General features: G+C 42.8%; 1 protein-coding gene across 1 annotated transcript in view; it reads right to left on the reverse strand.

Moving 5' to 3' along the window:
* Nucleotides 1–3982: 3982 nt before the first annotated feature.
* Nucleotides 3983–15652, reverse strand: part of UBE2O (ubiquitin conjugating enzyme E2 O) — an 85821-nt gene continuing 74151 nt past the window's right edge. Inside the window, exons 16-18 of the mRNA XM_089682657.1 lie at nt 14775–14978; nt 11148–11205; nt 3983–9971 (exon numbers count right to left, since the gene is read on the reverse strand). Coding sequence (XP_089538783.1) covers nt 9268–9971; nt 11148–11205; nt 14775–14978 — 966 coding nt within the window. The 3' untranslated portion in view covers nt 3983–9267. The remainder of the gene's footprint in view (nt 9972–11147; nt 11206–14774; nt 14979–15652) is intronic.

Consider the following 15652-nt stretch of genomic DNA (forward strand, 5'->3'; position numbering starts at 1 on the left):
ACTAATTTTGTGGGATATTGTAAAATTTAGGTTTGTGAATTAGGGTCTGTCGGGTGTTTATTAATTATTCACTTTGGTGAATTATTTTTGATATTGTTAACATTGGTATATGCTCTAATACAGTGGGGCAAAAAAGTATTTAGTCAGCCACCAATTGTGCAAGTTCTCCCGCTTAAAAAGATGAGAGAGGCCTGTAATTGGCATCATAGGTAGACCTCAACTATGAGAGACAAAATGAGAAAAAAAATCCAGACAATCACATTGGCTGATTTGGAAAGAATTTATTTGCAAATTATGGTGGAAAATAAGTATTTGGTCACCTCTTCTAAGAGTGAGCTAGCTTTATACAGGAAAGGAGTGGTGACAATATAGGACCTTGCTTCTGTGCAGGGGAACAGCTATAACCCTGGGAGTTGGTTTTCGCCAGGTTTTATCTGTAGATCAAGTGCTATTAGGCTTAGTATTAGTTAGTGGTTTCCACTACTGAGGGGATTGCCTGTTGGGTATTCATGAAATGAATGCAAAATGAGAGGATATTGGAGGCACTGACCGATGTCCTGTAGCTGTGTCTCCGGACAAGCAGGCAGTGTTCTTGCTTTCTCGGCAGAAATGGCAGGAAGAATTGCATCAGTCAGATCATACAGTGCAACTGCGACACCACCCCAGCAGCAACACTGTGTGGTGTTGAAAACAGCCAGATTTAAAACGGTAAATGTTATAATGCTTCCTACAGCGAACATGGTGGAGATATTTAGAGTGAATAAAGTGAACATCCAAAATGTAAATGCAAGACGCAGTCACGAATGCAGGGAAGCCCTGTTGTCACAGACTTGGGGCTGCAGGAGAACTCTGTATTTTATTGTTTTCAAGTTATCCCGAAAGAACTATCATTGTAACATATGGCTATGTATAATGTATTCCTATGTGAGCGTCAGACTGTCTGGAGTGGGCATGGTCTATGATAATGTGGTTAGTTCTTATCTGATGGTTTTCTGTATAAATTCAAGTGTTTTTCTCTAATAAATTGGATCTTCTTATTTACTGCAAAAACTGGTGTTTTCTAGTACTTTGGGACAGTTATGGTCACTTGCCTTGTGTTCCAGAGCTTGGAAAGCAGCTTCTTAGCGGAGATACCCAGTCAGGGTGTCATGAGTCTGTCACATTTGGTGGCACCGGTGGGATTCTTCCTTGTGCCTGGCACATCCAAATCACCACCAGGACCTCATCAGATGAATCTTCGCTACTCCAACCTTAAGCAAAGCACACTCAAGGATCTGCTGGAATCAGAGGGACAGAGTGCCAGCAACAAGTCAAAGGCCACCCTAATTACTGAGTTGGAGAGTTCCCGGGCCAGCGACTAAGTCAGCAAGCCAGCTACAAAAGAGTCCAGGATGTCCAAGGTCCAGTGCAAGATAAAGTGGCGCCTGGCGCTCTACAGCACCACTCCTTCCCCCTTCAGCGGTAATCACCCTGATAATTGCAGACATGACCCACCTGAAAATGCTTGAGGTCCAGAAGGTGATTAGAGGCACCACAGCCACAGACCAGGGTAGCCGCAAGAAACTTCCCTATGTGGCGTTTTGACCCTTCCAGGATGGGGTGGAGTAATTGACTAGCACTTACAAGTCTTCGAGACCCAGTGCAACCTCCTGGGAATCGATGAAGTTGATTAGGTCACCATCCTCAGCAACCTGTCCTGTTGGGCCATAAATGCTTTTGAAGCCATACCTGCAGAAGACGAGAGAGACTACGAGCAAGTCAAGGAGCTGCTGCTGGCAAGATACGCAATTACCCCTGAAACTCGTCGGGTCATGTTTTGCAGCCTATAACAGAAAGATGGCCAGCCCTATATGGAATGGGATGTCCTGATCGATGGATGCATTGTTTTCCAGCTGTCAAGCAACTACCTTAGCGAATGCTGCCCATCTGGTTCTCCTGGACCATAGCAGAGGAACTAGCCAACCAGTATATGGATGCCGGAGACCCAACCAATTTGAGCCTCGTAACTTCTCCAGACCACCACCAGCACTTGCCCATATCTAGCTGTTCACCCAGCAGCCTGTTCTGCCCCCTGCAACGGCCCAACCTGCTATGCCCATTAGGAAGACCGGGCCATGATGCTATGGGTGTGATTAAGTGGGACACCTGTGAGCTAACTGTCCTCAGGATGTCACCACCACTTCATGGAACCGTGCTGCCCCCGGCCCAGCCTGAGTGGCTGCTCACTGCTTGAAGGCCAACTCACCATCTACCAAGACCGGCTGGGGTGAAGTGGAATTTGGGCTACTCCATGAGGTGAACTCGATTCCAAGCTGGCGCTGACAATAACCGCAAGAATCACCAACAGGCCGTATGGGTGAATGGTCGACCCACCCAAGGACACAGAGACAGTGGAGCTACCATCAGCTTGGTGCAGCCAAGGATGGTTACAACAACCGAGAGAACAGGGAGGTCCGTAGTAGCCTTGCAAATGGCTGGAGGCAAAGTTTTGCGCACCCCAACCACTCACGTACATATGGATTGGAGCATGGGATCCAAGCAAGGCGAGTGGAGTAGGTACTCTAAGAAGGGACCCAGGGAAGAACCACCTAACCGCAACCAGACTGTACCACCTCTTACCTGGGCTAACCCAGCTGACTTTACCCATGAACTACTATCTGACCCAACCTTAAGCTAGTTACCGGGAGAGGGCAGGAATGGACCCTGGGGGATTAGAAAGGGAATGGATAGAGTGGGATCAGGGATTACTGTATTGGGTGACTGAAAGGAAGGGACCTCATCTGGTGCCCAAGAGATCGTTGGTTGTGCTGCAGAAATATCGGCACAACCGGCTTTGCATCACACGACAGTCCCCTAGCTGGGCATTTTGGAGTGACCAAAACCCTTCACCAATTGACTCAGCTATTCTTCTATCCAGGGAAAACCAGACAGTAATATCGTACCTATGATACTTGTCAGTAGGTAGAAAAGAAGGGCGACCGATCTAATGCTTCATTGTACCCCCTACCACTCACCCTAACCCCATCCCTCCAGGAAGAGATATATCTCGACAGTGGTAGATTATTCTACTCGTGACCCGGAAGCAATTCCCCTGATAAACATCCATGCAGAGACAGTGGCGGAGGCACTGCTCTGGATCTTTGCCAGGGTGGGTTTCCCTCGGCAAATTATCTTAGAGCAAGGGACTCAGTTTACTGCGGCTCTGACACAGCAGTTGTGGAAGCTCTGTGGAATTAGGCCTCTACAAAGCTCTCCCTGCCACCTCCAGACTAATGGACTATGTGAGTGGTTCAATGAAACACTGAAGTAATTGCACGATTTAATGAAGAAGAAAAGCGCCTCTAAGTGCAGGATGAAGGACATTTATTCTTGAACAACTGAAAAGACACATGATAAAAATGTAAAGAAGCTCATCGGTATAGCAAGGTGTAAGAATAATGTCCCATTCCTCGCTGAAAAATTTGTGGTTCATGCCAGGGGAAACTGAAGATGGTGAAAGCCGGCCAGAGTACTGCACTGACCGCCCCATCAACACCACTGGATGAGTGCTCGCAGGGCGGCCAGCCACACGCCGGAGCCAGTCAAAACTACCTTTACTGTGCTGCCCACCGAAGGACCGGAGTCACTGTGGCCACCAAGTTCCCCACCTGTGTGACAGTGGACAGCCCCACCTCCAGCAGGGCGCCAGTGCCAACTCCCCCCCACATACCAACCTGGCGGACCCAAGGCTCAGCTCCTGGCACCAGATCCTTGCCACCTAACGCTGCCCCCCACCTATCTCACGGACCCCCACCTGCCCCCCCTCCTATCCAGCTGCACCCCCCACCTGTGGGAGGAATTTTACTGGGAAAAGACTGACCAGGGGGTGGATCTGCATAAAACATTTAACAGTGTCATTTCATGAGATAATTTTACACATGTACACACACACTAAAAATAATTTTATTTCTGTACTTGTGACAATAAACCAGACTCCCCAAAATTCTTAAGCAGAGGCATCTTTAATTAAACAATTCTGCAATTTTTTTCCAAACATTAAGTTAGCAAAGAAAAAAAAAAAAAAAAGTAAAAAAAATTGTCTCACGGCACTATACACACACATCAGAAGCACCAGCACTCAATTTTACAGCATTTTGGTTTAGAATTATCTGTTGCCAGCAATTAAATACTGTACATCTGCCAGAAGCAGGGTGTATAGGTTAATTCATTAGAATTTTTATCCCCTTCGGCCCTGAGATCAATTTCACCATGTCCAGGATATGAGGACAGGCAACAATGCCAGTAGGAAAACGTATCCGGTATTGTCTGATAAGTGCACAATAACCCCACACAGCAGGAAGAGAGGAAAGGATTTTGTGCTGAAGACAAGTTGACACAAAGGATCTCTCAAGTCAGGTGAAATTATAGAAGAGCTCCACCTAGAACTGGATTGTATGGAGAGTGATTAGGGAAGTGTAAAGTAGTGTTTCTTAACACTAGTCCTTCTTGGTGGCTAAACAGCAGTTTTTTTTTTTACTTTACAGAATTACAGGTGGTATAACTGGCATTTTTATTTTGAAGTCAACATGTCTATCATTTTGGGAGCAAGTATACGATGTCCTCTGTTATCTTTACTAGGGAAGATAGGCTGGACTTTTACTTTTAAAATTTAAATTGTTGACAGGTTTACTGTGAACTCGCTAAACCCCCTAATGTAATGGTGCAGATCAACAGCTAATAGATTAAGGAGGGGTCAATACTTTCTTTGTCGGTGACATTCTGAGGCTTCTCAGACCTGCTACACATATAGGGACTTGTTAACAGTTGCGATTTGCACAAGAACAGATGAATCACCCCCCAATGTAAATCTGGTCAGACCTGCTGATTGTTTGCTTGGGCAGTGGGCATTGTATGGGGGTAGGCGAGTACGACTTCTCCACTACACAGAGCTATCGGAACTTCAGGAGCACTCTGGGTGGCACTGTGGGCACAGATTTTGCACGTAACAGAGAGTAGCATTAGTGAGCACAAAGGTATATTTTTAGTAGTTACTACTTAGAAAAGCCACCAAAGACCACAATTAAGAAACACTCATATAGCGTTTACTGCACTGGTGTTCCTCCACAGATGTTGCTACTGCCAGTTGACATTAAGGGATTTATTTACTAAAGCTGGAGAGTCCAAAATCAGACTCCCTTCTGCATAGAAACCAATCAGCTTCTAACCTCAGCTTGTTCAATGAAACCTGGAAGCTGATTGGTTTCTATGCAGAAGGGAGTCTGATTTTGGACTCTCCAGCTTTGGTAAATAAACCCCTAAATGTCTAGTCTTAAAAGGACCTTTTTAACACACTGATATGTGCAGCAGTGGGAGCAACAAGAGGACCAAATGGGGAGTGTCAAGGAGACCAATTTTTCAGTGACACTCTGTCGGTAAGTAAAGCACCACAGACACAGGTTCCTTAATCACATTCCACCCAAAACTCAATTATTAGTACTTCTTGACAGAGTTCTCAATTAAAGGGTCAGTCCACTCAAAACAGATATTTCACTTCTGAGCAGAGGCTAGCAAGTTGGATCGCTGAATCCTTTCTTTAATCTCTTGCGGACCCTAGAGGAAAGATTTCTGTACCTAAATTTCCACATCCACACCTATATTTTGGCCATTATAATCCAGTTAAAATGGGTGATGCAGATGAAGGAACTAAAGCAGGCAGCTCTCTCCAACAGAGTACCCCAGAAATGTAAAGGGGCCAATGCGATTTTTCCTTTTTATCCCATCTAACAGTACCTGCATATAGAGGCTATGGTATTCTCTTGTTATTCTACTTGTATTACACTGAAAACTTAGTGTAAAAAATGTAACCTTAAAACAATATTGTGCAACACTGTTAAGTGGAATACAAAACTCTCTTAAATAATTGAATAATAGTGCGTATACCACAAACAAAATGTGCAATACAAACTATATATATTTAACAAAGTTCTTAACAAAGCGAAGTCTTGCGTCTTTATAGTAAGTGCCACCATCTGCGCTTGATCCAGCAATATTCAGTGACCACGCCACCACTCCATGTCATCAACTGTTCGGTCATATAGCACCTTTTGACCCTTTAATGGACACTGTAGATGTCTCTTGTGAATCCCAGATCAATGACCACAGCTCTCCGTTCACCTCTTCTTCAATCACTCCGTCGCATGAAAAAACTTTACATAGTGCTTTATCCTTAAAAGTTTACATTTTGTTATAAAACCGATACAATTGCGCTCACTTGTAATAGGTGCTCAATCACATCAGATGTTTACAGCATGTAGATACGAACCGGCAGTCCTGTGCAATACTACTCTCTGTGTTAAATAATTGACACACTCTCTAATCCTTCCAAGCGTCGTGACGTCATCCAGGGTCCTGCCCTGGAACTTTTAAGGAGCATTATGTAATTTTTATTTTCATGGGACGGAGTGGCGATTGCAGAGGTGGTGATTGGAGAACTGTGGATATTGATCTAGGATTCACAAGAGACATCTACAGTGTCCATTAAAGATACAAAATGTGCTATACGACTGAACAGTTGATGTGAGGCTATATAGAGAAGGTAAGCAGACATTGGGTGGTGGTATGGTCAATTAATATTGCTGGATCAAGCACAGATGGTGACACTTATTATGGAGGCACAAGACTTCGCTTTGTTAAGGACTTAATGTTGAATATATATTATTTGTATTGCACATTTTGTTTGTGGTATAAGCATGGTTATTTGATTATTTAGGAGGTGTTGGTATTCCACCTAAAAGTACTGCACAATATTTTTTAAGGTTTGACTTTACTGCTTAATTGTATGAGATTTGCACTAGGTGCATAGCTGCTGATAGGGGTTGGATTACTTCACCACTGAAAAGTTTTTTAGTTTTAGTTTTCATTTACTGTAAAAGTTGTAATATTCTAATCATTCATAGTTTATGGAAGAGGACTTTTACACAACTGGCATTTTTTCATTTAGCAGCTTGCAAGGCTGGCCAATGTTTAGTGTAAAAAATTAACTTTACGTTCAAAAGTCTGATTTCCTCCTATGCATCACCCAGCCATGATACATTAAAATGTGTTTCTGTGCCAATATCTGTACTGTGTTGAAACTGTTTCAAATATAAAATAATAAAAAAAAAAAAAGTCTGATTTCCATGCTGTTTGTTCCGCCTGGAGGCAACGACATCATGTATTTTTTTTTTCTATTGGCTGAGCTCAAGCAATAGGAAAAAAAAATCCAGCCTATAGGGAAAGGAGACATGAAGGAAGCTAAAGAAAAAGGAGGTAAAGTTGATTTCAACAGGGGGATTTTACAGCTGTTATTCAGGGATTGCTAGAGAGCTGTGATATGAGTGAGGGAACAATAGGGCTCCATTCACACTTGTACGACTCCAAAGTAGAACAACTTTGGAGTGCAACTTTGAATGGACTTGACTTGTCCCTCTGCAAAATCAGAGCCACTGTTGGATGTAAAACATTCAGGTACGATTTTCATGCAACTTTTGAGGGTTAACATTGACATCTATGGCTCTCAAGTTGCATGAAAGTCAGACCAAAGTAGTGCACAAACTACTTTGAAGTTTCTGCAACTTTAAGTCGAACGTATATGAATGGTTATCATTGGAAAACATGGGGTATGTCTTTTCATGCAACATTGATGTCAAAAGTCACACAAGTGTGAATGGGGTCTTAAGAGTATACAACAGCCTCTATTCACAAGCAGTGTTAGATGGAATATCAAGAGGAATAGCACAAGTCTCTTTAGGGAAGTGATATGCATAGCAACCTGTTAGCATCTACCCAAATATGAAACGTAGCTAAATGGTGCCTCAGGGAGAGAGGGGTTAAAAATGTGGCTTAAATAAAAATACAGCGCATTCTATACATGTATTAAATAACATCACACAGCCTATGTCTAAAAGGCTCATATATTACTCATGCTCACCTTTTTGCACCTGTTTTGTGTAACCTAGACCCTTAAGTGTTAGAGACACACGGATAATTCAAGAATCATAAAGAACAAAGGAAAGCGGCAGCAGCACATCCCTCTAGAATAAAGATTCACATTTGAAAGGAAAAACAGGGGGATGTAAACATGCCTAAATGTAAGGCAGACCATGATAAAGGGCAGGCAAGAGTTAAGGACACACTGGCCTGCACTGTCTCCATTGTTCATGGCAGTGTTATATTCATGAATGTAGCTACAGTTTGCTTCCTGTAGCAATAGTTTCTTATTCTTAGCGAAGTCATTGATAGCCATGATGTAGTGCCTAAGTCCAAATATAACATATTAATAGACTTTGTCTTCTAAAATATTAAACAGAGCGGTGCCCATTGATTAAATTGGAAGGCATGAGGATACAGAACAGGCTAATGTGCCAAACCAAGTATTTAAACAGAAGCATTTAACCATTCACTAACACAGGCAACTTGCCCAATCTTGCAGAAGATAAAAAGGTTTGTTTATTTAGCTTTATGGTATATTACTGCTAGTATATCAAACCTTAAATAGCAGTTTAGTTCTTGGAGACATTATATGGGGTTTATAATTATCAGTACAGGAGAACAAAGCTTATTCACTGAAAAATGCCCATGTCTGTACAATGCTTGCCATTGACATAAAGATGGGCCAAGTGATTTTCAGTAAGCTTAGACATTCATTCTTGAAAATCGCTAGTACAGACTCTTCAAGACACACTTGTGATAATGAAATTACATCATCTATTTGGGATGCAAAAAGAAAAATGAGGGATTCTCATTCATTGAAGAGTTGCATGCCCAGATAACACTTCTACAGAAGAGCTATATTCATCCAAATCTGTCCTGACAACCAGCACAGTCATTTTAAATGAAAGGGCCTAACCTCCCAATGTAGATACAAGAGTGGCTACACTGCTAACTTCCTGCAACTATTGAATGATCTGGGTCTAAGACATTATGCAGAGGCAAGGGATAGTTCTTCATGAGCAATAAACGATACAATTCTCTGCCCTGTAGCAGCAAGGCAGCCCCAGACATTATGCCAGGAGCAGATAATATGGACAGAATAAATTAGGGGAACAGCAGAGCATACAGCATAATGTCAACCATTATTTATTCGGTTACAATCTTGTTTGGTCTCACAGCAGACACTGTGGTTAAGAAGTCTTACGTTACTCCAGACTTTTGTTTTATTGGCCTTAACAGGCATTGAAAGATGGGGAAAACAGAATGTGTACGATGTGTGTGGGGGAGCCGACGACAGCCCCACAATGTATCTGGTCTCTACAACGGTAATGTCAGTCTGGCCCCACGGGGCTCCAAGATGCCAGCTTCCAAGAGAGCAGCTTTATATTGCGCTAGAACACCTTGTATGCTTTTCACAAAGCCCTTAGACAAGGGAAACAATGGGAAGCCAATGTCAGGGTATCCTCGTTTGTCAGGCAGAAAACTACGATAGCTCTTCCTGCGTTTCTTTGGTTTCACACTTGGCTGCACTCCTCCAGTTGCCCCTCGTAGTTCCTCAGCAGGGCTACAGGTGTTACTTGAGGCCCCCTTACCCATGCCCTCCAAGTCAGAACACTGAGGAGCCTCTCCAGGTGATAGGGTGGAGGCTCCACAACCAGAATCGTCCAAATCCTTAGAACTTAAGGAAGGCTCTGGTGTGATTTCTTGCTCAGAGGGGCTGTATGGTACAATGCAAGGGTGCTCCTGGCCATTAGACAACTCACCTCCCTTTTCTACCATGGAATTGGTTTCTAGCCAGGTCTCTATCCTGTGAACTAAACGCCAGCCGCTGCTTTGAAAGTGCTCCATGATCTCCTGTTGGAAGACTTCCACAGGTCTCCTCAACATCTGTATCATAGATTGTACAACTCTGATCAGAGCCATCTCGTTGTAGCAACGACTGTTCTCATAACCTTCTTGCAGACCACGGTCACTGTCAAAGCCAGCCTCATTGTAATAAGGCTCGTTTACCAGTATAAGGCCTAGAGAGGAAAGAAAACAAACAAGAAGCCAAGATGAAAGAAAAACTTGAGAAACAGGTGGTGGTTGCCATTGTTGATCTACTCCCACAAACGCAAAATTGCTTGGCTGTCTTCTGTTCATTGCCTTCTAACGGACCAGAGTAAGCATGCAGCTATTAATGTCAGAAAGCCTGACTGGCACACATGCTCTCAGAAAACTTTGAACCCAGTAGATCAGAATGGCAACCAATATCATTAGAATGATAGGTAACTAGCATTTGAATATGAGAATCCTGCAGTGGCAGCATACGCGTTTTCTCAGTATAAGTTAAAAAGTGAATCTCTAGGCAAACAGCTGAATATAAATGAAATACAGATATGAGAGCTTTTTTCTCTGCCAAAGGATTTGATTTCCTGTGTATCAAGTTTTGAGATTCACACTGCTCAGTCCTTTCTGGCAGGAGAGGGGACTTGATATTTTTCTGCAGTTTTTCTATTCACTTTTAGATCTCCTTTCCACCCAAACCCTGTGACTGGCCAGTGAAAAGAGAAGCAGCAGAGAGAGAACCTCACCTCCATACAGCTCTGTTCTCTCCTCCTATCAGCATACTCCTTGCACTGAAACACACCTGAAAGGTGCCTTGTGCTGTCACCACACCATCCCTTGCCCTGGTGTAAAGGGACCACAGGAGGCCAAGTCAAACTCAACTACTTCCACAGCTTGCATTTTGCAGAATATGCTTAAAGCGGAACTATGATCATCTCCGATCCAGCAATGCGTTGTCCTGGAGCTCCCTAACTGGCCGTTAACATCTTCGGATGGCCGGCTTCTGGGTCTCAAATGCCAGCCAGGCAAGGATGAGGTTACTCTCGCGCATGCGAAGAGTTCCATCACTTTCGGCATTGCCGAATTAGTACAGTGAGGTGTGCCTGCGTGGCTCACTGAAAAGGGTTGGCAGGCAGGTAGGAAGCTTTAATGCAGAAGATACAAAGCATGACTCTTTGACAGAAAGAATCATGCCTGTCTGCCCATTTTTAATTTTTACCGAAAGTTCCACTTTAATGATGTATTAATGTTAACAGAGCTGAATTAACGTTTGTGTTTAATACCTGTCTAGAGTTCAGCCTTAAACAGAATGTGGCAAAATGTTTGACTCTTCCTGCAAACAATAAAGAGGACATATCAAGTAGACTCACCTTGTATGGATATTAGTACCTGGAGAAGGCTGGATTTGCTTGTCCATCTCTCAGTTCCCTAAAGATAAAATGGATTATGCAGATCAGTTTTTTAGTTTTACCAAAGGATGTAGATAATTAAAAGGTAAATTGATACAAAGCTGATTACTCACTTCTGGGTGTAAATCTAATGCTTTAAATACTAGCTAGCATGTTGAAAATTTCTGTGGCCCATTCATATTCTGGACTTCATAGTTTCTGTCACCAGGAAAGCTAGCTCACACAGTTGCTTCAGCCAAATCCAAAGTGGATACTATAGGAAAACCTGTGCAACAAACTGCGCCCACCGCCCGGAAAATATCACCTGTCGTTTAAATAGCGGTGATGAGCCCAGTAAGGCTCTCCACTAGCTAAGAGATTATCAGGATGTGAAAGCTTGGGTTCACACGGAGGCGGTGCGGCATATCGCATGTGATTCGTACAGGAACCGCACCGCATTCCTGTGCAAATCACATGCGAATTCTGTGCGGTGCGATTTGAGCCATACATTTTGTATGGCTCAAATCGCACTGCATCTGCACCAAAAAGGTGCAGGAACCTTTTTTTGGTCTGCACTAGAATTGAATTGCATGGGTATTCACACCCATGCGATCGGTTTCTGCACATTGCACCGCATTTTGTGAACCGTTTTGAGTTGTTGTTAGCTTAACATACACACCCGCAGCAGTTCGCATGAATGGGGTGCGATTGTGATGCGGTTTGGAATTCGCACAGAAACCGCTGCAAATTCCGCACCGCATCAGTGTGAACCCAGGCTGAGAGTGATTAAAAAAAAAAAAAAACATGGAATCCTAGAAATGAGGCAGAGAATAAAATCAATCCAAGAGTACTATATACATCTAGTAAATGATAAAAAATATATATATATACAAACAAACAGCAATATAGATATAATAATTAAAAGCATATAGCCCAGATTAAAAATAAGAAAACAGTCCAAAAGCTGCTGCAACTAAGAGGGTGCTACTGCTGAGCTGTGTGGGCTAACGCTGCAAACCTGTGTAAAACAAGAAAGGAGAGAGTCAGTGTACGAGTTATCCCAGATCCCTGCATTGGTCCCTGGCTGAGGAAAGCCCGTGGCCAAGGCGGGATCTGGGATAACTCGTACACGGACTCTGGATCTATCCTCCAAGCCACCTGACAAACCTCTACCCCGCAGTTGTTTGTGAGTGCAACTATTGATTTTATTTTGTCCATTAAATTTCCTTATGCTTGATACACTATGGGATGTACATTCCTCTCTCTCCTTTCTTGCTTCAGATGTTTGCAATGACAGTACATATTTCTGGAATAAACAGTAGGACTAAGTAGAAGGAGGTAGATGGGCTTTGCAGTGCAAGAACCGAAACCAGTGGTTGAAAAGTTATGAGCTAAAGGGGGTCTCATATGCAGCCCCTGACATCACCAAAGGGCTGCATGTAATGTTCAATATACACTATATTGCCAAAAGTATTGGGACACCGCACCAAATTATTGCACTCAGGTGTTCCAATCACCTCCATGGTCACAGGTCTATAAAATCAAGCACCTAGGCATGCAGACTGCTTTTACAAACATTTGTGAAAGAATGGGTCGCTCTCAGGATCTCAGTGAATTCAAGCGTGATACTGTGATAGATTGCAATAATTCCATTTGTAAAATTTCCTTGCTACTAAATATTCCACGGTCAACTGTTAGTGGTATTATAACAAAGTGGATGCAACTGGGAACAGCAGCAACTCAGCCACGAAGTGGTAGGCCATGTAAAATGACAGAGCGGGGTCAGTGCATGCTAAAGCTCACAGAAGTTACAAACTGTCTACAGAGTCAATAGCTAAAAGACCTCCAAACTCCATGTGTCCTTCAGATTAGTACAACAACAGTGTGTAGAGAGCTTCATGGAATGGGTTTCCATTGCCGAGCAGCTGCATCCAAGCCCTACATAACCAAGTGCAATGCAAAGCACTGGATGCAGTGGTGTAAAATGACGTTTAAGCAAAAAGAAATGCAGCGCTCTAAACAGACATGATATATATATATATACATACACACACACACACACACACATATATATATACAAACATATACAAAGTGAATGCGTTTGTATAAACGTTCATGTGCAAACACCAAATAGTAAAACTAGCGTATTAGGCTGCCAGGCTGTTTATAGTCCCACCAAACAATGATATATGAATGCGCTAATTAGCGCCACAGTGCGTGTGTTGATTGTGTCTGGTTATGGCGCAAGTAGTGTGTAGGTGATAATAAAAGTCCAATATACAGAAAAGAGCTGCCATATGAGCTCGTTCACACCTGTAGTGTAGGACTGAAAAACTGAACTGCCTACTCTACCTTGTTGGCAGAAACTCCAAACCCTTTATTTTTCCAAAACAAAGCCCACACATAAGGAGTGCCATGTATAAGATTTTTGGCATTTGAACTAGCAATTTGTGAAACAGTAAGTAGGATCAGAATGACCCAGTAAGGCCTTGTTCATACCATATGTGCATAAAAACTGATAGAAAAACCACACAGATTGCACTTGCAGGGACACAAATTTACATCAGTTTTCATGTGCGCTTCAGTAAAAATCTGCTGTGTGTACATGTGTCAGTGTTGTGGTGTGAACAGGGCACATAGAGAGCATTTGTTTTTTTGCCCTTGCATAATGCATGCAAAAAAACTCAAATCTTTGCACCACGGTGTGAACGAGGCCTAAGGGATGTCGGTTTCTCTCCATGCCTTCTGCAAGTGTACAATGTAATCAATTGTTCTCGATGTGCCCTGTTCACACCACACTATTATCGCATGCAGATTTTTTTCTGTGCAAAAATTTGCAAATTGTATAAAATTAATTGCACCACGCATGAAAACTGATGTGTCTGCAAGCGAAATCTGCATGTCAGTTTCCGTCAGTTTTTCTGTATGGTGTGAACGAGGCCTAAAGCCAAGAATAAAGAATAGGTGACCAATAGGCTTAATGAAAAAACGAAACCAGCACTCAAATCTTCATACAGACTAGGATAACTGAAACTGTCATTTGTAGAGGTGCAGCCCCTAAAGATTGGGAAATCTTGATACTGGTGAGCAAAAGCAAAACAGGACATACTTTTTTTTATAAAGAAACAACTGTTACTGCTCTTTGCAGTGGTTTTGCACAGAGCAGCCCGACCCTCCTTTTCTCAGGTCCTCTGCCAGCACTCCTGGCCCCTCCCTCCTGTCAAGTGCCCCCTAAAGCAAGAAGATTGCTATGGGGGCACCCAAGCAGGCTCGCTTCCAAGATGCTCCTCTGCGTGTCCATTTACACAGGGAGCCGTAACTCGACAGCACTCCCTCTCTTCCCTTATTAGCTCATTGGCTGTGATTGGCTGAGACAGCAGGGGGCCCATTGGCTCCTGCTGCGGTTAATGAGGAGGGAGAGTCCTGGGAAAGCAGTTGCTCTTGTAAACATGGCTAGATCGTGATGGGGTAAGTATTACGGGGCGGACTCACTCAGAAGGTTTTTTATATAGAATGCATGAAGGTAAAAAAACCTTGAGCGTTTACAACCACTGTAAGCACACAGATAGATGGTAGTAAGTGAACACTTGTGAATGTGGATATAATTACCTTTCCAATCCAGGTGCCCAGTAGACTGACACACACTTTCCCGTTATCATATAGGTTTGGGTTGAGTCTCCCACTGCACTGAGAAAGGTAGCGGAAGAGTGGAGGCACAGCTGGGTAGATATTGGGCAGCTGAATATCAAACAGAAATAGACCATCCTCATACGGAGTACGTGTGGGTCCTTTTATAAATGCTGAGAAGAGGTCCTAAAAGGAAAAAAAAAAAAAGGGAACAGGGTGCTTTTCACTGTTAGCTTTAAAACTACACACAAATGTACAAAGAAACCTTGACCAAGAGTATGATATATTCACCAAACCATGCAGACAATATATATGATTAAATAATCTGGTGGTTTAGCTGAAATCTGGGAGTGTCCCTTTATAAATATATATTTGCATTGATGTAGTGAACAGAGCAGTGTTTTGGGTCAGTGTTACTTTCCCTCAGATGTACTTGATGTTAAATTTGCAAAATTTATGAGATACTCTGGGATTCAGGTGAGTTACAAGGCTACTGTATATTCTTTTCATCAGAAACAACTGCCTTATGAATTTGTTCTATTTAAAAGGAAAACTTGCTGCTCAGCTTAGATTCTCTACATTAAACGTAAATCCATACTTCCCTTCTCCAGCGATTTGTTGACCAATGTGAGATGTGAGTTAAACTTATGCCTAGTACACACAATGAGAAAATCAGATGGGGGGGGAAAAAAAAAAAAAAAAAAAAAAAAAAAAAAAAAAAAAAATCGCTTTTGGAAGGATTGTACGATAATCTGATAGTTCGTACAAAGCTTTCGAGAGGTGATCACAACAGTTGAGGCGACAATATCCACAGGGACAAGCAAGAAAAATTCACGTACGGCAGCAGAGTGAATGATTTT

This window comes from Staurois parvus, unplaced genomic scaffold (genome assembly GCF_062004578.1).
Source record: "Staurois parvus isolate SC_StPar_1 unplaced genomic scaffold, SC_StPar_1.0 ptg000293l, whole genome shotgun sequence".
In the NCBI taxonomy this organism is placed as follows: domain Eukaryota; kingdom Metazoa; phylum Chordata; class Amphibia; order Anura; family Ranidae; genus Staurois; species Staurois parvus.